The sequence below is a fragment of the Orbicella faveolata genome, unplaced genomic scaffold (assembly GCF_042242905.1).
Source record: "Orbicella faveolata isolate gen_17 unplaced genomic scaffold, um_ofav_v1 contig_35, whole genome shotgun sequence".
Taxonomy (NCBI): domain Eukaryota; kingdom Metazoa; phylum Cnidaria; class Anthozoa; order Scleractinia; family Merulinidae; genus Orbicella; species Orbicella faveolata.
In genome coordinates this window covers 26780945-26806292 of record NW_028301564.1, presented here as the reverse complement: position 1 = coordinate 26806292, position 25348 = coordinate 26780945, and the positions used below count along the sequence as shown (strand labels likewise).

General features: G+C 39.6%; 3 protein-coding genes across 4 annotated transcripts; 1 reads left to right on the top strand and 2 right to left on the bottom strand.

Annotated features, from left to right (window-relative positions):
- Nucleotides 1–270: 270 nt before the first annotated feature.
- On the bottom strand, nucleotides 271–5866 carry LOC110043409 (tRNA (carboxymethyluridine(34)-5-O)-methyltransferase ALKBH8-like). Of its 2 annotated transcripts, XM_089274042.1 has the most exons (6): nucleotides 5239–5866; nucleotides 3921–4115; nucleotides 3287–3357; nucleotides 2872–2978; nucleotides 1908–2486; nucleotides 271–1194 (listed from the first exon to the last, which is right to left on the bottom strand). In XM_089274042.1, exons 1-6 carry the CDS (start codon nucleotides 5774–5776, stop codon nucleotides 582–584), a joined length of 2103 nt encoding a protein of 700 aa, XP_089130168.1. In that variant the 5' UTR covers nucleotides 5777–5866; the 3' UTR covers nucleotides 271–581. The 2 variants fall into 2 exon arrangements, with proteins under 2 accessions (XP_089130168.1, XP_089130167.1); XM_089274041.1 differs by lacking the exon at nucleotides 3921–4115 and having other exon boundaries at nucleotides 5239–5818.
- Nucleotides 5859–18829, top strand: LOC110043378 (uncharacterized). Its single transcript, XM_020748831.2, has 5 exons — nucleotides 5859–12643; nucleotides 13453–14360; nucleotides 15142–15299; nucleotides 16200–16338; nucleotides 17356–18829. Exons 1-5 carry the CDS (start codon nucleotides 11857–11859, stop codon nucleotides 17443–17445), a joined length of 2082 nt encoding a protein of 693 aa, XP_020604490.2. The 5' UTR covers nucleotides 5859–11856; the 3' UTR covers nucleotides 17446–18829.
- A 975-nt stretch (nucleotides 18830–19804) lies between these two features.
- LOC110043379 (solute carrier family 25 member 36-A-like) lies at nucleotides 19805–24204 on the bottom strand. The gene is made up of 5 exons (XM_089274043.1): nucleotides 24045–24204; nucleotides 23419–23482; nucleotides 22112–22412; nucleotides 21615–21681; nucleotides 19805–20870 (listed from the first exon to the last, which is right to left on the bottom strand). The coding sequence occupies exons 1-5, from the start codon at nucleotides 24086–24088 to the stop codon at nucleotides 20381–20383; spliced, it is 966 nt and encodes a 321-aa protein (XP_089130169.1). The 5' UTR covers nucleotides 24089–24204; the 3' UTR covers nucleotides 19805–20380.
- Between the last annotated feature and the right edge of the window lie 1144 nt (nucleotides 24205–25348).

Below are 25348 nucleotides of genomic sequence, written 5' to 3'. Positions count from 1 at the left end.
CTCGTTCTGAAACAGACACAAGATAACTCGGAAATGGCCTATTTAGATTAACCTCTTCCATACGTTGGGGATCACCGTAAAAAAGGCGAGAGAAAAAAGAAAGTGTTTCGAGCGTCAAGCTACTTCCCTATTTTTTCGAAGGCCGCTTTAGGCTTCAGCTGTGCCACAGATAACTGAAGTCTTAGAAGGGGTTACGTTTAGATTGGCTTTGAAGATGTCAACACTCTTTCACACGTGTGTGGGGTTGTGGTAATGTCATTTGGTTATCAATTATGTCTGGTCAAATATTCGTCTTTATTCCGAAGAAAACAATTAAAGAGCCAGCGAGCTGCTTACAAAAAATCAGTTCACATTTGTGACAATCGATTCTTTCCTTTACCGTTTCTTGAAGAAGCAATAGGCCATATTCGTATTCTCGGTATTGGACTGGAACTAGCTTGCAACTGAGGCTAATGCCGCGAGTCTTTTCAAATGATGAGATTAATGATATTCCCCCACATGCGTCGCATGAGCTAGTTCCAGTCCTATACCGAGAATACGAAAATGTCCTACTACATTCAGTCCAACCCAGTCTCCCACCGTCACTGGTTTTTTCTGAGTACTACGCACCAGTTCCCTTTGTCGTAGTAATGCTTCTCGACTGTCACGTTACTCAGATGGCTACAAAGTTCCCGGAGCTCGCCAACTTGAAACACGTGATAATACCTATGGTACACGTGACCATCTTTGCCCTCGAGGCCTGATTCTTCAGTTTCTCTTTGCTGTTTTTCTTGTAGTTTCCCTGGTCCGCTGTATTTCCAAGGTACAAACAAGTCTTGTTGCTCAAAGGACTCCCTGGAAGCATTTACCAGTAGTTTTGTTAAATTATTTTCACTCGAATTTTCAAATTTGTTTGTAAAAGGTTCTTTACTTTCATGAAAAACTTCTGCCACACCGCTTTCTTTCGAAGACTCGTCCGGGGTATTTTCGCTGTCTTGTACAGTTCGATGGTCATTCTCTCCAGTGAAATTCACTTCTTTCAACTGTTTCTTCTTTATTTTTTTCGCTTCTTGTTCTAAAGCCCAGACGTAGACTAGCACCAGTCCACCTGGCCGTGTAATTCGCACCAGCTCCCTGAGACCCGATAGACGCCGCTCTGCAGTGGAGAGATGATGAAGAACTGCGATACACAGACACACGTCAAACGCATTGGACCTGAAATAAAAGAAGACAAATTAGTAATAGTAATAGTTCTTTTTCAGTCACTTAGCTAAAGGCAAGCGTAGACGCGATGGCAAGGAAAAAGGGGTGGTAAAACACTTACATTTTCACATTTCTTTTCAAGTTGTTTTTTCTTTTTTCGATCTATTTTTTTATTGTTTTAAATTGTACTTTAGACTACTTTTTAAATGCACGTGAAAAACTCACCGTTAAGCCAATTCAACATGGGAGGCGAGGTGGCCTCGTGGTTTGTGCGCTCGTCTCCAGATCAAGCGCTCCGCGTTTGAGTCCTGGCCGGGGACATTGTGTTGTGTTCTTGGGCAAGACACTTTACTCTCACAGTGCCTCTCTCCTCCCAGGTGTATAAAATGGGTACCGGCAAATTTAATGCTGGGGGTAATCCTGTGATGGACTAGCATCTTATCCAGGGGAAGTAGAAATATTCCTGGTCGCTTAATACTACAAAAACCGGATGTAAGCGCCGGCCTGATGGGCCACTTTTCTCGTATGCAGACTTTACTTTTTTAAGCCAACTCAACACTGGTGACTGGCTATGAAATTTCGGTTCACCAAGAAATACCAGTTCTCTTTACTGATGTCATATATTTCTATTATTATTTTATTTACTTCTGAGAATTTGGTAGTACATCAAGACAAAATTAATTCACTGTTGGGAATCAAGTTTATTTCTATCCAGTTCCCTTTACCTGTATGGTAAGGCCAAGATGTCGCACACAATCACAGAAAATCCCCGCTCCCTGCAGATGGCCGCAAGGTTGACACTTCTATCAGAGCCAGTCTTGAATATGTTTTCATTGATCCCAAGATACTTTCCATTTCCACAGCCAACATCAGCCACCAGGCTTCCCACGGATTGCCCTCTTAAAAACTCCGCAATCTTTGGCCAGGGACTATGGCGGGTTCCACTGAAATGAGGCGCTATCTTCTCGTACACTTCATGTACATGTATCTTCTCCAGGCTCTGAGCTTCTCCGATTGTCTTTGGGACATCAGAAGACGGTGGAACTGCAGATGAATTTTTATTGTCATTTTGCGAGTCGCACTGAGATGCGAAGGAACAGTTACAAGGAGTGTGACGAATTTTTCGGAGCGTCAGCGAGATTCTCGTTTGTCTTTCAAACAGAGTAGTTCCTTCTTCAGCTGTTTCTCTCGAGGTGCTCTCTGCGATATTTGATTGATGTTCCTCGGAGGGTCCACCACAACTGGCCCCCTTGTTTGATGTGCTTTTTGTACCATAGATGATATCATATTTCCGCGGTGTTATACTGAAACGAAATTAATTTGATGATCAATTTTTAACGCAACAGCATCAAAAAAACTAAGATGCGTCTGGTAAGCTAGGAGCGCATCTATATCACTAAAAAAGTCCACCAAAACTACCACTTTCATAGATGTTGTTTCAGTCTAATTCGTGTTTTGTTGGCATAAATTTACTTTGGTTTTTTCGGCAAAGTGTCCAAAAATTTGTTCGAAATGAGACAAAAAGTGTCCGAAAATGAAAACGTCCGAAATAAAACGACCGAAATTTTAACATCCGAATTTTTTTTTTACTTCCAGAAAGCTAAGCTGCCACACTGTCTTAATTGTTTCATATTGAAATGAAATAAAATCTTTTCTTTTTCTATTGAAACATGAAGCAATTGACCTTACCCATGACTCCAGAGATATCGACTTTCTCCAGTCATTACAAGCAAACTTCTCCTCGGTAGCACCACTGATACCTGATGACCATCAGGATGACGGAATTCCATGGTGACCTAACCATGTTCATAACATTAATTGTTATATGACAAGCTCCACAACTGAACAAGACAAGGCTGACTTGTTTGCTCGGGACTCACGCTTTGTCCCACAATAACTGTTATTACAGTTATCAGTGGTTTGACATGCAAACGAGGCAAAAGGGTCAATTCTGCTTTGTATTGACCCATTTACTAGGTCACCGTGTTTAGGTTTTACATCTTTTAGGTTTGAACCTTTGGATGCCATAATATAATATTTTGGTATCCTAATTTCTGCATTTAAAAACATCATTTTAAAATTTGTTTTAGCCATAAATGAATACCTGTGATCCAAGGCTGAGTGAGACAATTCCATCTTGAAATGCAGAATGAGTGTCCACATGGGGTGGGATGCCTTCAGCAAATAAAAGAAAAAAAACAAAAGTCCTTACAAATTTTCTGTTCAAAGTAGGCACAGGTTCACAAGATTATGCCATAAGCTGCTTTTTTGTATCTCTCATCAAAGACACCATGCAATATTAGAGTATTCAATTAGTGTAGGCAATCATATAAACGCTACTCATGATATTTCGATATTCTCTTAAAACTGCATGAGCCTTTAGGCAAGTGCAAATAGGAGAAATAAATTGACCTGCTCTCGGCCAATCACAATGGAGTAATATTCTCAGTTCTGCAATAAAACTATAAATCAGACTGAAACCCACAATTTCTCCTTTACCACAGGTGTTACAGTTGCTTTTTGCTGCCTGTTCATCCGCCTTGACTTACCCAAAATGATCCTAGAATTTGCCAACAATTTTTGTTAAGTTCTGTGTCTTTTCTCATTTCTTCTATACCATCTTAATTTGAAAAAAAAAACAAAAAAAACACCCTTGCAAGCCAAGAATTTTCTCAACATGGAAGTTTTCTTTCAATATGAGGGAGAACTTTTTCCTCCAATTAGTTGCCAAATCATACCTTGACCAGGTTTGTACTCATTAACAGTCATTTGATCTGGTCTAAACATGACCTCCTTCTGGATGCAATCCAGTAGCGTATCACAAACACTGGGAATTCCATCAGGTAATGGATTTGACTTGTCCACATTGTTTGTCCCATACATAAACTCATAACCAAAATGCTTGACTCTCCTGTGACGAAGTTGCTGATTTGCTGCAATGGAAATAAAAAAGCCTTGTGTACACAGATATAGCTTCTTGTTCTACTTAACCAATTGAACATAATATGTTCAATCACTGTATGTGTTTGACACAATGAGCATGGAGGGAGGTATTGATTTGAGGTAAACAAACACACTGTTAATGGGAAGGAGTCAAACTGGTGTTACTATCCATAATAAATCACCCCTTAGTCAAAAACTGTCTCACTGCCTCATTCAGAATAAAGTGAGCAAGTAAAACATAATTTGGCTATTTTCTGAGGGTGAGCTTTGTCAGTATCTTTTACCCTAGGATGTAAATATAGGGTGACCCTGAGCCCAGACTGGATAATCTAATATTTTCATGCAACATTGATTTGGTTGGACCTACTACATTATCAATGTTGTTCTTCATGTAGGATTTAGGACAGTCGGGCACAATATAGGATGAAAATATAGGATCAGTTAACCAGATAAAGCTTTAGAATATGAGAGGAGTTATAGACATCTTTTAAGGCTGACTGGTTAGAGCACCGGACTTGAATCAAAATTTAGTAGAAACAAATTGCACTTTGACCACTAGCTGTTGCGTTTCTCAGTAGTAATGAGTTTTACTCCTCAACTAAGGTAATAAATGGCAGGAGGGCAACTTGTCTGCCTCATTCCAGTTAATATTGGTACTGTAAAGCACCATTGGGGAAGTAGTCAATTAAGGTGTTATTTATAAATGTCAAGATTGGATTGCCCCTTCAAACACCCTGGCATACTCAATAGACAGTTGGAAATCGAACTCAATCAAACTCAATCAAATTCAGTCTAACTCAACCAAACTCAGTCCATAGACTGACTTAGACTGAGTTGAGTAATCAAAGGAAATTGAACACCAAACTCTGCGTGATTTCAACTTCTGAACCAATCAACCTAAATTGGACAAACTGAACCCAATCGAACTCAATTTTAGATTGTGTTGGACTGAGTTCAGCAACCAAACTCAGTTCAACACCAAAAGTTTGGAAACAAAGATTTGAGAAATCAGACATTCAATTCAGTTTGATTGTCTCTTATGATTTTCGTGTAAGTTCGATTTTGTTTGATCGCAGAGTGATTGATCATGCCAGGAAAAACTTAGGTAAATACCTGTCCCTGGAATTTCATTTTCACTGCCATCAACTCCCCAACCCAGCGCCTGGATCAATTCCTCCTCTTCTGCTTCAGTCACAAAGTCTTCCACTAGCACAAGTCCAGCCGGTTTAACCTGATTCTCAATCGTGACGTCGTCAGGTACATTTGCAAGGAATGAAAGGTAAAAGGTCACGTCGGGTCTGGAAAATTCGGAAGGGCAATTTAAAACACGACCATGCACTGTCTCCATTGCTCTCACAGATTCACTGACAGTCTGAAAGCTGATAAAGGAAAACGATCGACCAGGAAACATTAAAAGCCGTTCAATGTTTCCAAGCTTCTGAAACAAGCTAATGATTTGACTTCTGTCAACACCGCACATTAATCCTCCGTTTCCAACCATCAGGTGTCGAGTTGGCGATTCTGAAACACTTGCAAGATCGGCATTATGTCTACGAAGAGCATGGATAAGTTTTGTTTGTTTTCTTAAAGCCTTCTTCTCTGCTTTGGTCAATTTGTTGGCACAGGATTTGACCGCACTAGAAGTCGCCATCTTGGATTCTAAATTTACGGTGGAAACCTCAGATCTAAGATTCGCAGGCTCGGCACTTATTCGATACTCCGCTGACCAGCTACAATCGCGGATCGCTTCGCGGCCGGGAAGCCAGAGTCAAGTCAGGAAGAGGCAGGAAGAATTGGTTCCACACTGGTGGAGAACAGTGGCGTTTATGCAGTGTAACGCAAGATTATTAAGCATACACAACCATATAACTCCTGAAAAGGTTAGCGGATGTATTGAATTTTGTATGTCTTCAAGCTGTAACTGGATTAGACAGATTAGAAAGCCATTAGAATGTCACGAGTAATGGCAACTTGTCACATGGCGTGGTGCTCTTAAAACTGCTTGACTTATGAAAACGATTTTTAGCACGAATGTATTCCAAAATTACAGTGCGTTTGTGCTGAATTCCGGTTCTATCAGACGGACGTAACAAAGACTTGTAGCAATGATCGTATTATGGAACTCCCCTCATGTTGTACGCCAGTTTCACATTGTGTGCACCATGTAAATACGGGTTATTGACCAAGCTTGTTCGGTCAAGATGGCTGGATATTGGCCAAGTTCTTTTTTTGCATGTTTATGGACCGAGACAGAGTCGAGGTCCATAAACTCGCAAAAAGAGAACGAGGCCAATATCAAGCCATCTTGACTGAACAAGCTTGGTCAATAAAGGATTTATTATATGACTTTCGGGGAAATTTTTTTTGCGGGACACGACGGGTTGTCCCAAGCGGGTAAGATAGCTCCATCTTGCCCACTCAGGAAGCCAATCACAGCGCAGGCTTTGATTCATCTTGCCCGCTCACGGAGCTGACTATGTAATGATATGATTTAAATGCGTCACCTACGTCTTGAAAGAAGACAAAGCTGGTTCATTGCCATGCTTGTACTGTAATATTGAAAATCATGTAATTGTAGAATCCAAGTTTAGAATGTTACAAAGTCAACAGGTATCTTGTACTGCCAAGGTCTTGATTGTGTAGCATGAGGGGAGAAAAATTATTTCCCACCCCACTTAGGTGAACTGATACCCATCACAGTTTTTTTCTCACTAGTAAAGAATATAAACAAGATGAGACAGACGATTGCTATCATTGTTAAAACCAAGTCTTGGTTTATTTTAGTCCTCTGTCTCGTCTTGTCTATTTTCTTTTCACATTTTGATTCTCGCCAGTACAATCCACAGGCTTACATGACTGTTTGCTTAGGTCTCAGAAGTAGGGGTTCAGGCATCTCTTGCATCACGGACCCCTGACAAATTCACTTTGGAAGAGGAATCTCCTTTCTTGGAGCCAGCCAGGATGCAAATGTTTGTTCACTCACTCATCTGTTTTTGTTCCTTCAGTTGATTTTTTTATTTTTCCTTGAATCCCTGATTCAATGCAGTAGAGTTTCTCCTGTCTTGAAGAGCTCGGGGGCCCTGTATTTTCAGGCAAAAACCCTGGAGCCCTAAAATGCTTTGGACTCCTTTCAGGGTAGAGAGACACATATTGAGCGTACAATCTCAAGCAACCGGCTGGAAGAGTCTGACCATGGCTGGAAGGGTCTGACCATGGCTGGAAGGGTCTGGCCATGGCTAGAAGGGTCTGACCATGGCTAGAAGGGTCTGACCATGGCTGGAAGGGCTAGAACTGGCTGAGAGTGAAGTGGCCTCCTCTGTCTCCTGGTTCTCTCCTCTTTCTTTCTGCTTTCTCTTTGCCCCTTCCTCAACAAGCAGCCCCATTTATAAAGATAGCATTTCAAGGAAAATTTACTGTTGCAAACCTTTCCCCAAAAGTTAACACTAGAAGACAGAGCCTTGAAGATGTTTTGTGAGGGTGTTGGGGATAGAGTAAGCTGGTGCAGTTTGATGAATCAGTTAGTTAACTGAAAAATGGAATGCTGCCAAGACTCGCAGTGGACAGAAAAGGAAATATTACAATGGGAGTAATAATGGAAAGGAAGCAGTAAAGCAAGCAAGGATAGTAATGTAATCCTCCTCTCAACCTACCTTTTTCCAGAATACTCCCCTCTAAACTGCAATCATACCCTCCCTCCCTCCCTACATCCCATCCTGAAAAAGCAACAAAAAAAAAAACAAAACCTGATCACAGGTAAACTCCACCAACCCCCCTCCCTGCACCTATCCCTGCTGTCCCTCCACTCAGTAGCTGATTGATTTTTTTGGCACAAGGAATTTTATTTTAAAATGGGAACATTGCCAATCTGAAGAAAAGTGAGGGAAGGTCAAAATAATAACACTAATGATTTTATACCATTGAAGGTTGGAAGAATCATTTCAGGTTACTGTGATCTCCGCAATGTTTTTCCTCAAATCATGAAGAATTTGTGAGTGTCTTTGTTGAAAACTTGTCAGTCTTAAATGAATGGGTTGTATTAAGGGAAGGCTGGTGATCGCTTCTCGTTGGGTATTTTGTGTTTACTTGGTGAGGGAAATTTTATTTTAATCAGGGAAAAGTCAGGAAATTTTGAAAAGTGATGTCTGTGGCAACCACGTTGAACAATATTGTTATATTCAATGGCCGCAAATCAAGCTTATGTGTAACTATGAGGAAAAATTTTAGGAAATCAAATAAAAGCTCACTTGAAATTATTGGAAGGAGGATACAAACATTATCTTTTGTAGTAGAGAAATTTCATACGTGTAGTTTTTCAGAGAAAACTGCCGACGCTCATCTGATCTCCTCATGATCGCCAATACAACAGGTCTTGTGAGCAGTAGGCTACTAATAAATAAAAAAAAAGACAGCGCTTTTCATCTTTTCAGTTTTAAATACATGTTTCGACAGTAACGTCTGTCGTTGTCAGTTACCACTGGAGTATACAAGTTTGCTGATTTGAAGCAGGTTTATCCCAACTGATGTACATAGCTTCTTTAATTTTTACTTGAAACTTTGTTGCGGCAGAGTCCAAAATGATGAAAGACTCCGCAAGGCTTACAGCATTCGTCTGAAGCCTGTAGATGTTTGAAAACGTTAGAGCTTTGTCGGAAAACAAATGTTCACGTAAGCGCGTGGAAAAATGACGATTGGTTTCGCCAATGTAGCTAGCATTACAGTTAGCGCTCAGAAATTTGTAACCACCCGCTAACGAAGCTCCCCTGGGATAGAGAACGCTCAACAATGAACTGGAATATTCCTTAGTAGAATGACAGAGCACTGCCCTTATTTGATTTGTTGCTTTCTAATTGCCGGAAAAATGTAGTGTAACCCTTGACAGGCACTACATTTTGGATTGTGTTGACATCATGCCATCAAAACAAGATGGAATTTCCTGCTTGTTGCTTGCTCAAACACGGTGTTTAGCCACGCAATAATTTTTATTTTGGTCTGGCGGACTACAACTGATGTAGTCTGCATAACATCAGATGTTCGAGCAAAGGAGAGCATTAAACCTGACCAAACAGGCGGTATGTTGAGCAACGGTTCGTTTTTGTTTCTTCATTATTTTATATTGCCCTTTGGCTGATAAAAAACGAAAATATTAACCTGTATACATGTATGTTCATTTTTTTAAAGTTTTGGACATAAAACGAAAAACAAACAATGCTAACTTGCATCTGTTCTCAAGCAAAGCCAATCTGGTGATAATTTAAGTTACGTCGAAAATTATGTTTTCTACAGCTCTCACTAGTGTAAAGGGAAAGTTGAAGAAACAATATTGCAAAGCGGACATAAAGTCGGTGAAAGCTGGCCAGTTACAATCAGTTACTTGTTCACTTTAGTTTGTCCAAGGCGACGACCTCATGGCCTCTGTGTTACAACTTCAAATGGCGCAGAAACTAAGGACGTCTAATTTCACATCCAACGCTATCACCACTTACTCATGTTTCGTCTTAAGCTAACGGCTGAGTAAAGTGGTTATTTCATGTCATTTAAGCCTCGTCCAAACTACACCGGAGAAATTGAAAAACGTAGCTTTATTTCTACCGTTAGGCCTACCGTCCACACTAATCCGTCACGAAAACGGAGCTTTTTGAAAACGCCCTTCAAACCGGAGGAATTTGAAAACGCCATCTTTGCGTTATAATGTGGACTAGTAGACGGAAAACATTTTGAAAACGGAGCTTTTCGAAAATGATGACGTTGCGATAATCACGTGATTCCCCTGACCGAGTTTTCGTCAAACACAAATCCAAAATGACCGGTTATTGTTGCGTTTTTAAATTTCTCCGGCTCAGTGTGGACGAAAAACATTTGATGTGTTTTCAGAATGAAAACACCGTTTTAAATTCCTCCGGCGTAGCGTGGACAGGGCCTCAGTATCCGAGAGTGAAAACCAAAAAAATTATGGTCATTCAATTCTTCAACGTCGCAAAGCCCCAACGAGACAAAAACACCAAGTTTCTAACTCATAACTTTACACCATATAAATACTGATATTTTAATTTATCAACATTTGGGATATACCTGCGGCGCGTACGAAAAGCCCTCTAGCAAGACTAGCACATATCCTTGTTACTAAATTTAAAAAACAGTCTCTCTATAAACGAATACCAGTAATTTCCACTTCACTTAGCTCACTCCGTCTAGCTCTATTGTCTCCCTTAAATATATTGTGGAACGCTGTTTTTAGCCAGATGCAAATATAAATATATGCGAGAGTGAGGAACTGGTTTATTCTGCCTGCATAGAAAATTCTTTCGAAATTGTTCAGTGATATTTGAGAACAGCATGGTTGTATTGGCTTTTATTGCATTTAGTTTGTAATAGAGGCGCCTATTTTGTGGTCGGTATGGCATCATTTAAATACGTTTTCAAGGGCATGCTGACGAAACTTGAAATTTGAAATGCTATATCATTTTATTCCACACTACATCAGTGCGGTTGTTAGGCAGTGTCAAGAATATTCAGTCTTCAGGAGCAAAACACGAACCGTTCTGCGTTCAGAGTTTCCTTGGAAGCTTGCCTAAACTGCATTTTTTTTCTTCTAAAAAGCAATATCACTACTCTTGTATTCGGAAAGTAATATATCACTGAAATACATCGTTGGGGTATTAACACGTAATTGCTTCTGGACAAAGCATTATTTGACCTCCCTTGTCCTAAACCTTAAAAAGCCGTATTTGTTGAATTTTGACTAAAAGTGTCCTTCGTTTTTAGTGGAAAGTCAAAATATTGAAAATGGAATTCCGTTTTCTTTTGGTATTTTACCTTCCGTTCTTGGATAGTTCGAAATGAGAAGTTTAATTAAAAGTTTTATTTTTATTTTTTTTCGTTAAAATATCTCATTTATTATATTGCCCAAACTGTGGAACTAAACTGACGTGGAGTTTCGTTGACCCAATATCCTCTCTTGGGAAAAGCTCTACCATATTGTTAATTGTTATACGTGTCAATATATACTGCATTCACAGTCGCTTGTCTACTTTTCTATTAATTGCTCAAAGATATGATACAACAATTCCATGTGTGGTAATATTATGTGGAGTTATGATAGATATGGAGAAGAGCATTCAATATGAGTTACTGTTATCTCGATTACTTCGTTATTGCATGAAAACGCCCAGGACAATGATTTGGTCTTGCCTGTCAACTACGAACAGCTCGATAAGACAGGCAGGAACATTCATGTTTTCTAGGACGATACCCGCTTTTTTTGAAAGTTAACAAATGTTGATATCATTTTAGGCTAACTTGAAGATATTCTCCGGAAAACGATCTATATCGTCCCTAAGTTTCCACTCGACTGAAAAAAAAAACAAGTATTCGATGCTAGCTTTTCGGCACCACAGAAATAAGTCTCTTAAGTATCTCATGAAGATTAAGTCATATTGGACCAGTTGGTATCAGAATATTACAGCGAATGAAACGAAGATTTCGATCGTTCTATCGATGTCAGGTGAAGAACAGACGTAGATTCGTTTGAATCGTACACATCTTTTTCTCCGTTAGATAACTACGTCGAAACTGCGTTAGAGCTCCAGCAGATTATTTTGTGTGTGATATAAATAACTCAGGCGAGTGCCTGTGCTGAGTTTTTAAGTGTGACATCACCAGATATTGCCCGGCGTCAACTTGCGTTGTAGTCTTGTGTAGGTTAATACGTTGCCGCTATCTTTTGGTGCGATAATGGACGAAGAAACAAGTTCTGTCGTTCTACTCCCCGGAGTAAAAGTAGAACCTTTTGACAACTCTGAAAATAACCCCGACAGTGAAGCCAGTTCGCTTGGAAGCCCAACAGACGAAAACTCGCTCCCACGCTTTGGGGAAACTTCCGAGGAGGACATTCAAAGGTTGTTGGAGCATCGCTCATGCAGCGAAAATACATGGAGGTCCACTAAAAATGCAGTTAAAATTCTCCGCGACTATATGGAAGAGAAAAGCATGGATGTCCAATTTGAGAACTTAGACAAACCAGCTTTGAATGATCTCCTGCGTAAATTCTACGTCGAAGCCCGCAAAAAGAACGGTGATTACTACAAATCCTCAGCCCTAGGTAGTATACGCTTTGGTATTCTGCGGTACTTACAGTCCCAACAGAGCAATGTAGACATAAAAAACGACCCCGAATTCACCGAGTCAAACAAAGTATTCAAAGCTCAGGTGGAAAAGTTGAAAAAGCAAGGAAAAGGCGAAGTTAACCGTTCGGACATCGGGCCAGACGATTTGAAGAAGCTTTATCTGAGTGAGGTCTTGTCGCCATTCAGCGCCGATGGCTTGCAGAGGAAAGTGTTCTTTGACCTGCTGATGTATTTACCAGGAAAAAGAAACCGCAGTAACGTGAGAGAGCAAACCCGGGACACTTTTCTGATCGGGTATCATTCAGCTACGGGCTTGAAGTACGTTTACCCTAATCCTGCCCATTGTGAAAATGTGTTCACTGACGGAAAATGTCCGCGGATGAATGAAAAACCAGGTAAGCTGAGCATTGTACAGAAAAGCGCGCGAACGCTCAACAGCGTATTAAAACAACTAGTTGGATTATTTTAGAGCCAATTATAAAAGCTAAGAAAAAGAAAAGAAGACATCTATTTAGAAAGCTTACGTGTTGAACTCAGAGAACTGTTCCGCATTCTGTCACTGGTTATCACAACATGGTGTCGATTCTTTGATGGGAAAGACCTCAATTGAAGAAAGCAAGTTCTTGGATTTTCTTTGTCATCAAAACAAATCTCACTCAAAGAAATTTTAAAATATTATTTTTGTTGAAATATTTACGACCTGATTCGGTAATCCTATAAAGGAAACGTTAACCTGACTAAATGAGGTTAAAAATAAATTTAGTGAGGCTAACCCACAATTTGTGTCTATAGGAATTGCGTTTTTTCTCGTGAGCTGAGTACTTTTCAATCATTCACTCAATCTTAACTATAAACTTGCAAAGAACCCTTAACTCCGAAAACTCGTTTTCCTGGGACTTATTACTAAGTAGTGATTAATATTATTGATAAATTGTAGAGAGTCTTGAAGAGGGGATGGGCTAATATTTGTTAAATAAGACTTATGTTTGTGCCTAAGTAATCTTCAAGCTATATACCATGATAGTTAGAAAACGCCTCAGAACATGCTATAACAGCGTCAACAAACAAAACCCGTTCTAGTTCCTATAAAAAAAATTTCTGTATTCCAAGAGGTACGTTTGTAACAAAATTGAATATATTTGCCCATATTGTTAAGGCCAATGAGTAGAATTTTGAGTGATTCTTCTACTGTACCATCCCTCAGGAAATCCAAGGTGCCCAGTTGCATCATTCCTCAAGTACCTTTCAAAGCTGAACCCAATGAACCTGTACCTGTGGCAGAGACCCAAAGCTTCCTTCAAACACCATGCTTGCGAAGATGATCCTATTTGGTATGAAAATGCAGCAGTTGGTCACAATTCACTGGGTGAAATGATGACAAACATGTCCAAACTAGCGCGGCTGTCCAGGATATACACAAACAACTGCATTAGAGGTACTTATGTGTCAATTCTCGACAGCCTCGTGGAAGATTATCCTCTCATTACTACACTGGTATCTCTACCCACTGCTCCAAGATTTCAACACATCCTCCCCAGGGAACCATGTGACGAGCGTCCAACCATGGTGCCTGTTACTGGAAAGTATATATCAAGCTCAGAGCAAATGCTATCATCAAGACGTGGTGAAACACCCATTGGCTCACCACCATTTAATGTGGTGCAAAACAAAGAACAATCTCATCTCACAAAGGTCATCATTTCTCCAAACCATTCTCAATCACAGCCTTCAAACTGTAGCCCACCCAGCACCATCAGAACTTCACTGTCTCAAGGAAATAGCCATGACATTGAAAAGGAAACAGATCCAAGCCCTGCATCCAGTCCAACAGACCCTGTGCCTGGTCTGCCATACCACTCTGGCCACAGGGGACAGCATACTTCTTTTGTAGCTTACAGACTGAGTCAGCTTCAAGCAGCGTCCTCACATAATCTACGCAATCAACTCCAAGCATCATTTAAAACTACTGCAAGTAGTTACACTTTCTCTCAAACCTCAGTAGCTCGTGCTGGAAATAATCCCACTGGTCTTGCAAACTCAAGAGTTGTTTATTGTCAAACAGTGCCAGCTATGGCTTCCTCATCATCCTCTACATCGTCTTCACACCATATGGTAAGTAGACTCTCGGCTTTTGGATCCTTATGATCAGGACACTCACTACCACTTGTCTTCTTCTCCCTCCACCCCATAACCCTTCCCCCCTTCTTTCTCCAAAAATAAGACACATGATGTGATCATTGCACATGCTATTTTAAGAAAAACCTTGAAACTAATAAAGAAGTAAATGCCTCTTGAAGTTGTTCTTTTTGTGATGCATTTTCTGTAGTGGAGTGTTAATAAGCAAACAAATTATCTCCTTACCTTAATTATTTTCAAACCCTGTGGTCACTGACAGGAATAGAAAGGTTTAATGTAAGGTTAAAAGGTAAGTGACAGACTTTTGGGTTCACTTAGGGGTGATTTTGTAAGTCAAATGTTCTCTTTGTCTGTAAGAGGGTATGTTATCAATGCATAGAAATCCTGATTATCATGTGATATCAGGCTATTTACTAGGATTTGAAAAGTTAGTGATCATCTTACAGGTGCCTTGTGGGGTCTGCTCAAATGAAAGATTTATAAATCATATAAATCAACAATTTTGGTAACAGTAAAAGCCTGTTTGATATTGCTGAATGCATCAAACACAAATTGACACACTCAGGTTCTTGAAGTGAGCTTCAGTCACTAAGTAAACATTTTTCTATAGGCCTTCAACTGGAAAATCATAATTATCTAAGATGAATGCTTTCATGCATCTCATTTACCCTTGCTAAATATCAACTTATTAAAATATTACGAAGGAGGGTTCAATATTGTTGTATCTTCAGTTGACTGTTAGTTTCTGGTTCAACAGCACCGCTCAGCTGATTTCAGTAGTCCAATGACTGGAAGCCCTCTCACTACTCATGTGCTGGACACAGCCAGGGGTTCACCTGCCAGGAACCTCCAGATACAGCTCTATTTTGAAGAAATACGGCCGGACAGTAGAATGTGGAAGCACATTGCATCAGGGTGAGACTATTGTTATGCAGTAAAAAATATCTAGCTACGAGGACTGAATTTGTAATCAGAGGACAATTTGAATTAAAACACAGAGTTAAGCATCTAAGTTTTTATTCTGTTGAGTTTTTTTAATTACTCATACAGATTTCATTGTCACTAAGCGCCATTGCAGGATAAACATGCTGCCTAAGGGCTGGCAATGTCTCTGATATATGAAAAGGGCCACAATAGGTCCAATTCAATATATCAATTTATTCTAACATGGTTCTGAGGCTTTTGGGACAAACTTCTATATTTGGTGGTGTTTTCTTTGTATCCAAGTCTCTTTTGGGAACAAAAGAAACTTAAAAAATAGCCAATTTTGTTCTGAAAGCCTTGGAGCCATGTTAGAATATTGATATATTGAATGTGTGGTGTTTTGTAACCACATGTATATTTATTAGCTAAGAAGCTCACCTGTGAATCTGATCAATAAGCAAGCACAAAGAAAAGCCATGTACAAAGCAGTAAAAAAATTAGCAGTAACATTTTTACCCACCCATTCAACCAGCTGGTTTTCCAAGGTTAACAATGTTACACAATGTTGTGTCTTTCTCAGTCATTGAAATTTACCAGCAACTTATCTTGGTTAATCAACTTGTGAAGTCACTGGCCTACCCAATGTCATTCCTAACAGGGGCATAGCCAGGGGGGTCCTGGGGTGCCCATGACCCCCCCCCCCCAACCCTTTTGTAAGTCTTTTTTAAGCAAACAACCTACAGTAGGTGACGAAAATAAAATGACAATCTGGTGAGTACCCTCACTTTGACACAGTGTGACCCCCCTTTGAAAAATCCTGGCTATGCCCTTGATTCTTAATAATTTTTTTATCATTAACATTTTGTTCGGTGCTTTTAATCACTGTTTTAGAGTCACTAATGCTGATGGGAGAGCTCCCAACTTGTTGACTCAAGAACAGTTCATACCTGGAAAATATATGATCAGATTTGAGACAGAAGCTTATTTCAAAGATATTGGTGTTTCGTCATTTTTCTATCCTTATGTAGAGGTAAGTAAATGTAATTTGACTTCAGGCAAGTTAAATAAACAGGTTAACAACAGCATTACCTACTGAAGCCAGTAGGTGAAGGTGTTATGGGCTAAGCCAAGCAACAAATTAGCTCAGCCCCCACACTCATCAACATTTTTTGAACCCTGACAAGCAATTCACTAGTTGACTGGTAACTTGAATATCTTCAATTTGCTTTTTAACTGCTGTTAAATCTAATGGCAGAGTAACCTCTTACTAGTCGTCCTGCATAGCATTTCATATCATTTCTCTATAACTTGAACTTAGCAGAGCTCCAACAAGCTCACATTGTAAAACATATAAACATGACTAAATGCTGGATTCAACAGCCTGTTCTAGTGGAACAGGCAACATATGCACAAAAATGGTGGCCATTAACACTCTAAAATATTCTTAATCTTGAAACCAGTGGTATCCCTTCCAAGACTGAGCAGTGAATTATTGAGGATTTACCACCATGCATAGTTCCCACCTTAGGCCACCCTACTTGACCTCTAAATGCCCACATCCCATGGACTTGAATATGTTAGCAAGGAAGTTTAATTCTAAATGAAAGAGTGCTAGAAATTTCATATCCCCCTGCAGTACTAGTCCTGTGAAGGAAATTTTAACCCTAGCCTAAAGTAACATTTGTAGTTGGAGACCCTAGTGGGATTTTAACCCACATCTGGTACAGAGCCAGGGGTTTTCCTTAAAAGTGTGTCCATGAGAAAACCAGGCAGAACCAGCCATGGACACAATCTTAAGGGCTGGACACCAGGGAAATTAATTGGCTGGTTTGACCATCTCGAAGAAAGTTTTTCTCATAAAGAAGTTCAGTTCAAAAAGTTTTGCCTGCCTGTGAAAACCAGTTGCCCACCTGCTGAAACCCCTGACAGAGCACCATATATAAGGGCCAGTCATATACACTTACAGGGCATTTTAGTTGTTGTACACAGCACTTTTCTGCACATTTTCATGTAACCTTTCATTTTCCTTTCCATCATTTTCTTTCAGATTGTGTTTCTCATAAGCGACCCATCTCAACACTACCATGTACCTCTTCTACTTAGTCCATTCTCATATTCAACATATCGTGGGAGCTGAGATTCAATTAGTGTCTGCTACCTAAAACAGATCAGGCAAAGAACAATTATGTTGAAGAGATTAGTGAAAGCGAGTTGTGAGACAATATTACTGGCTGATCATTAATTGTAACGTCAGGTTCACAGCGACTGTTGAAAGGCTGAATTGTCACTTGCTAGACAACTTGTCGCGATGAGACTAGCGTGTGTGGGAGATGCTTTACTAATCGAATAAAGCCAGAGATCACGGAAAATCAGCTGTGATTGACGGTGATTTAATTGACGATAATCGAACGTAAACTGAAATATAATGTAATGAATAAACTAATTACTAGATAATAGAAGATTACAAGATGACAAGAGTCACGAAACAATAATAGCAAACATTCCAATCATAACTGCGATATGACAATACTTCCAGTCAAACTTCTCAGTAAAGATACAATTAAAATCATCAGTGATTCGAAGCAGATACGCATACTGCTAACTGTTCTAATACAATAAATGACAACACTCTAAAAACTTGAAAGCAATAAAATTGTACGATGTGATAAAAACGTGCTTGCGTGAGCGCCACTGAAAGCGATGTGGGAATATACTAGCAAAGAAAGGACTTAACTGAATTACCAGAGATTCTTATAGGACAGTTGCTAAATAGAAACCTAAGCTAGGGGGAGTGTGAACTATAAAGATCTATCGCTAGAAACAAGATGAAATAAAAACTTTGAAAACTGGGGCTCTGCCACGTGTTGGACTTAGTACAATAGGCTGTTGTATAAAAAACCGAGACTAAAGGTACTTAAGGTTAAAAAACGTCAAAACTTGAAACTTATACTAAAAAGCAAGCATAGAAAATAGTTTGTACTTACACATCGGTTCCCGCTTGCACTCTAAATAGTCAAGGGTAGCTTAAAACTTAATTTACTTGAAAACACGTACTGTGCACGCACGATAACTGAAACTTGAACTACTGGCGGGAATATGTCGCTAACACTATCTATATACGTCCACGTGTAAAAACGGATGACGTCATTGCTAAGCAACAAATTGGCGAATCAGAAAGAGTTAAGATTACTCACTTAATTAGAGAAGCCTCGATATAGTGTTCATTACATTAATAATTTTTTATTGGTAAATTCAAGAATGTTACCCCGAGACCCACTACATTTTATAATGCTAGGGAGAAAAACCTCTCTTCAAAACCCATGTTGATGAAAACAGATGTCATTTCCTGCTCAACTTCTGGTCACTGCAAAAATGCAAAGTGGAATAGAAGTGGAGCACTAAACAACATCAGTTTGCTCAGGTTATAATACATTTTAGATGTTCCTTCTTAAAATTGTTCTTAAAAATGGTGTAGTTGAAGATTGTTGTATGTTTGGCAAATAAAGTTGGTTCAAATAAAACTGTTCAGGGTTTTAAAATTGAATTTTTTGGGATGGATTTTCTTCAGAATTTGAGCCATGAATGATTTTTCTCAATGTAACCAGGACAAAGGAGGGCTAAGAAATTCAAACTCATGGTTACTCCATAATTCAGCACACTGTACTGTTCCGGGAAATACCTACAGTGATCCCCCACCACCACTCCTTCACATATGACCTACTGTGGGCTGGGTGTGCATATTTTCTAGAACATTTTGGTAGGGGTTAATAATTTCCCAAGTAGACCTCCAGCTCAATTGAGAATTACCTATTAAGCAGCACAGATTTGACTACTGGTTCTGGATGTTATGAAATCAAGCAATATGATCAGTTTATGAACTTGTACAAATAACAAACATTCTTAACAATTCCACCCCGACAAGGTTGTCCCTTTTGTACAACATAAATGTGAAAGGCCAAGAAAATTGTCTGGACATCTTTAGAACAGAACCTCCCTACTAGTATTATAGGAAATATGCAGAGAATAAGTTTGGGAGAATTTGTGTTTTGATGAAATTCCTTTAACAGCTAATTCAGGCAATAAAACATCTAAGGAGTCCTTAGATCACTCCTTTGAAATGAACCCTTTGGAGGCGTGCGCAAGACCAGAAGAAACAGACAAGTCACTCATATCAAACAAGGTTATTTGCAAACACACAGAAAGGTGGCCTAAAGTTTTGAACAACAATTTTTGTTTTTTCTCGACAGCCTTTGCCCAACTAATCCTTAGAACAACATAGCTTAGCTGACAACCAAAATTAAAGTATGACAACAAAAACAAAGACCTGACAAAAGCCAGCTTAGAAATGAGAAGTCCTCAATTCTTGGCAAGAGAAGTAAACCTACCAGGGCACAAAAATTGTGGAGACTATTTCCAGACCTAATTTACTCAGTAGCAAAGTCATTCCTTTCCCACAAGAAGCAAATCCAAGGGTCAATTAAAGCAATCTAACAAAATACATCATTAAGATAACTTTATTACTCTAAGGACACCAACGTTCATAAACTTCAACTTGTTTGTAAAGTTCAGTGTTTACATGGCTTGTTTTCACTTTAATCTTAAACAATATATCCTAATTAAATAAATCTTTTCAAATATAAAATTATCTTTTAAGATGCAGAACAGACTATCTTTCAGATCTCTTTGTACAAAAGTATAAAATTGCTATTTTACAACTTAAAGTATGAAAACAATGAACCATGAACTCAATCTGGTTGTAAAATTCAACAGGTGGGTTGCTTAAAAATTAATAGAAATACAAAAAGCAACCAAATTCTGTAGTTATTATCGCTAAATCAGGCTAGTAATGCCATAAGTCTATGACAATGACTTGGAGCATAGTTTGTACAACATTAAGGTCTCTTTTTTCAAAGTGACCAGACTTAAAAAGTCATTTGAATTCGAGACTAAATTTCTTCTCATTTCATGTACTCCCTACCATATATTATTGCACTAGTGATATACATGTTACATTTATTTTTTCCCACACATTTAAATAGTAGAATAAACTTTCTAGTCTGTGACATATAAGCTCAATAAGGCAGATCTTCCTTGCACAGAAAATTTACCACAGCTTCATAGGTGAGAAACATGATTGCAGTGTTCGGAACTTGTCGAAGAAGATGAGTTCCCAGTCCACCATAAAGTCCAACTCTACCTTCCTCACGGAGTATTTTCCTGAAGGCCTGAAAGAATGAGTGATATCTTCTCTTTCCATCTAGTTCTTTCTGTCTCAGTCGAGTCCTGATTACTTCATGTGGATATGCTGCTACAGATGCTATGCACTTTGAAGTAGCAGCAGCCATCATAAATTGCAAAAAGTCCACTATATTCTTCTCATTATTGCCTCGCACTTTGCAGTTATGTCTCTTTACTTCAGCTTTAATGTGTTCATAAATCACAAAGTGAATAACAGTCTCTGTAACGCCAACATAAGTCGCTGTTAGTCCTCGATAGAAACCCTTGAATCCATCAGTCTTCCATATGTTGTGAATAAGTTTCATTATTTGGCCCCTTGTAGCACTGAAATGGTAATAGGTAACACATTTTTAGACCTGAGTGAACAACATTTCAACCTTACTAGCACAATAGACCCTGTCTAACAACTGTCTTCTTATTTGGGGTGGCAAATGGTCCTTCAAAAACCATGGATCTCACAGTCTTGTTTCTCTAGCAGTTATGTGCATCTCACAGTCTCAATGTCTCATAGTAAAGTCTGCATGCGAGCCAAGTGGCCCATCAGGCCAGAGCTTATCCCGGTTTCTGTAGCATGAAGCGACTAGGAGTATTTCTACTCCCCCCTGGATGGGATGCTAGTCCATCGCAGGGTTACCCCCCAGCATTAAGTTCGCCAGTACCCATTTAAACACCTGGGTGGAGAGAGGCACTGTGAGAGTAAAGTGTCTTGCCCAAGAACACAATACAATGTCCCTGGCCAGGGCTCAAACCCGGACCGCTCGATCCGGAGACGAGTGCACTAACCATGAGGCCACATTTAAAAATCTTTTAAGTCTCAGTCTCACAATGTAAAAAGTTCAACATCTCAGGCTCGCAAAGAAAAATGCTAGTCATGCCTTCTCATGAAGACTCACATTTACCAATCACCAACCCTTAACATCAACCATCATCATCATCACTGCCACAACATGGTGTTATGACACAGTACCTTCAACCACCCTGCTATTGAAATATATTTGAAAACTTCTAGTTCAAGGGCAATCTAATTATATAATCTGTTTTAGAGATCTAATGTTCCCTGAGACTTACCCGTTATCAAGCTGGAGTCTTGTTTTGATAACCCACAGAGGACTGGACAATGTTGATGTTGTAATACCTGTAAGGCAAGAAACTGATTTTCAAATGCACCCAGCTATGCCTAACTCCTAACACATATTGGGGGTGATTCTCAACATGTTTGGAATAAGCTTTTTTCAACAGGTTTTGAAGCTCTTTCGGACCATTTCAGCATTCAAAGTTTCAATACTAACAACAACAACAACCACCTTTACTTTTGTTCAACTTACATTTTCACAGTTAGACTGGCCCCCGGATAGCTAGTACTAGTCTAGGCGGGCCAGTCTATCAATATCTAATTGCAAACAATTTTAGAGAAGTATTCAATTGATTGTCGAAAGCAATTAAGCAATAACTTTGGTTTTGGTTGCACAACACTCAATTAAAAACCACTTCATTGATAAATATATTACAAAATTACAAACGGTGGTGGCTATAGTAATGTAATTTTACACTGATGCATAACGTACCTGCTGAGCATGCTGCTCCAACATGTACAAACTTGCTGTCCGGTAACACCACACCACTCCTGTTGAGTGTGTGCTTAGCTTTTGCATACACCGAGAAGTATAATGCTCTTGATGGGGCAACACCAACTAACGTTGGTCCAAGACCTTTAAACAAGGCTCGCAATCCCTCAGCCTCGATAATGTGTCTCAGACACGACAAAATACCAACAGGCCTTGAGTAACCGATCTCCACTGGAATACTCCACACTCCTGGTCCAGTTGCAGATGGGCAAAGCACATGTCTGAAGGTTGGAACTGAAGACTAGACAAGAAACAGAAGATTTTTTTAAAAACAGATGTTCACATAACTATATAACATGGAGCAACTAACAGTATGTTACCCAGAACCTGAATCATGTGACATTGAATACAAGAAGCTACACATTTGCCAAATATATCTCCCATGTTAAGTTTTCTATCCTGACAGACAGTCTAGTCTCATCAATGCCGACTGGAATGTCTGATTGTTTGTCATGGTGGGCAACTTTTATTCTGGTTCAAGATGAACCCTCTATACCATGTTCACATAAGCCATTCAATGGTTATCTAAGTTGTTTTAGGCAGTGAAATTGGTGAAACTACAAGGAATATGAAACAAAAATCATTCATCAGAATGAATTTTCATACCAGACTGAAAGTCTCAATACAGTACAGCCAGCAGGGTGAAGCCGCATAACTTGCTTCAGCGCAAAAGTTTGAACTGGCAATATGCTAACAAATACAAAGCCACGAGAGGGAACGTTATACCACTACCTTAGTTTATGTACATAGCAACTACAATGCGCTTCGTGTTATTCGTACTAAGCCCATTGTGATTTGCATAAACAAATGCTGAATGAGCACAAATATGACTTGTTCAGACAGACATGGCGTTATACGAAAAAATACATCTTAATTGTTACATAGATGTTTACTTCTTTTTCATTACAATCTTTTCTCGTGATCCCCAGCAAGTTCTCGGAACATTTGACCCCATCAAATTGGTAATGTAAACCATGTTTAATCTGATTTCATCCCACTAAAGTTACTTTCGCGACATAAACTTTCGCTATTTCCGATCCCATCACTAAAGTATTTCACTTTCAATTCGCAATACGTAAATATCATTGCAGGGGATGAAAGTAAGATTACAAACCCTGTTTCCCCACAATGGCAGCGCGAGTTAGAAATTTGGTAAATTGGTAGACAAAATACTACTTCATACGATGAAGAAAAGCACGTGACGAAAAAACATGCACAAGAATTTTCTGTCGATCGATTTATTATACCTGTAATCTCGTCTTCACAACTTCCAGAGGACAAGTTATCGTAGCGCCTACAGTGCCTCCAACACTGAAAAGAATGAAAAACAAATTAGTCATTGGTATTTCCACACTCCTGCTCTCTGGATTGAAGCTACAACCTAAAAAATTCAGTACAGTCTCTATTCAACCCCCGTTTCCGTTTGGATTCCAAAATCGCGTTTTTGCAGCGCAATTCTCGACTAAAACGATCAAAAATTTCAAGTGTGAAATAGTAAGAGACCAAAGCAGAGGCATACTATGAGTAAACCCAGACTTCTTGACGAGAAGTTACGTAAGAAACAAAGCTTAGCACTTTTTCACTGCATAGTTATAAAGATTTTCACATGTATAAGCTTAGGCTTAAGCTGAACTCTACATGTAGCTTGCCCAAAAAATCTAATAGAAGATTGAGGTTAAAATTATCGAGTACAATTTCAAACAGGGCAAGTCGTCACTGATTAAAGCCCTAAATTCAAAACTGAGCGAGGAAAGCTTGAAAGTAATTTTACTCGAGGTGAAGCGAAATTCGTTTCCACCGAAGACATGCAACGGCACGGAGTATTGCAGGAATTTTAACGGAAAAGCTGAAGTTCAAACGAACGAAAACTTACCCCCCTGCAACCAAGTGGACATACGACGACTTTCCACTGGCCATTTCAGGCTCAATTTTGTACAGAATCGAAGGTTCGTTAGTGTCCACTTTCCCGAATTTCCAAGTCACAGGTCAAAGTGAATAACACACAAACAACCCGTAACACGAACCTTGTACTCTCTTCATACATGCGTGCTTCCTGTCTTCCCGCTGCAAAAACTCACATGTAGTAAGCTTTAGTTTGATTGGTTACCCAATCAGTTTCACGTGCACTACATTCACGTCTTTATGCTAAAGTTCAATATTATCACGTGGACGTAGTCATATTTTCTTTACCCTGTGGGGAGGGGTAATATAGTAGCTGGTTGAAGACGAATTCTCGTGAGGCGATTGAAGCGTTGAATTGTACACGTCAGTGCGATGGGAGACGGTTTAAGCAAAAACAATCAAAGGTTTCCGAAACAAATTTTCTATTAGACATCGGAAGTTGTGATCAGAGACTATCCTCCCAATTTACAACGTTGCATGTTTGTAGCTACCTTGCTAATAGAGTCGTTTCGAGCGATGCAACTCTGCCTTAGTTTGTTGGGTGATCGCTTCTTTGGGTCAGAAGGGGGTGTGTTGCGGGTGGGGACACCAAAGCTTGCAATTTTTTTTCTTTCGGAATCCGTGAAGTCAGAAACCCATGATTGAGCCTCTGATGAAATAAATAAACTTAGATTCCTGACATGTACAGTAATCGTTTCTATTCTGCATGTAAATGGCGTATGCGCATTGTAGCAATGTATACACACACACGCAATGTTTTGGTCAACTATCACTGTATCAGTGCACGCAACGAAATTTTGCTAACTTTTCCAGACTTCATGGACCAAGCAAGGAAACTCCGACATTTTTTTAGTCCAAATTGGAAGTTTTGCCGTCATTGTACGTTAGTTGTCGACTATTTAGGTCGACGAAAACACGTGTGAAAGATCCTGGTGAGTGGAAAACGTGATTGACTCGCTCAACCCGGTGTAGACGTCATATCAACTCACGTACCTCTTTTTTTATACGCGTCATAACCTGCCCATATCACTTCTTCCCCGTACAAAAATCACGCACTAACTCGAAAAACGCCAGAAGTGTTTTATAGTAGCAATTTTCCTTGATTTGGACACTTGAGAAAGGGGACCGCAGAACACGTAGGCTCGATTTCCGCCGCTTTCTCGAGTCCGGTCTACGTTCCTCCCGGGGGAGGAGCGCGGGCTCCTTTCCCGAACAACGGCTGGTAATCGAGCCTACAGAACTAGAACACGTGGCGAGCGTGTTACTGGGATGCCC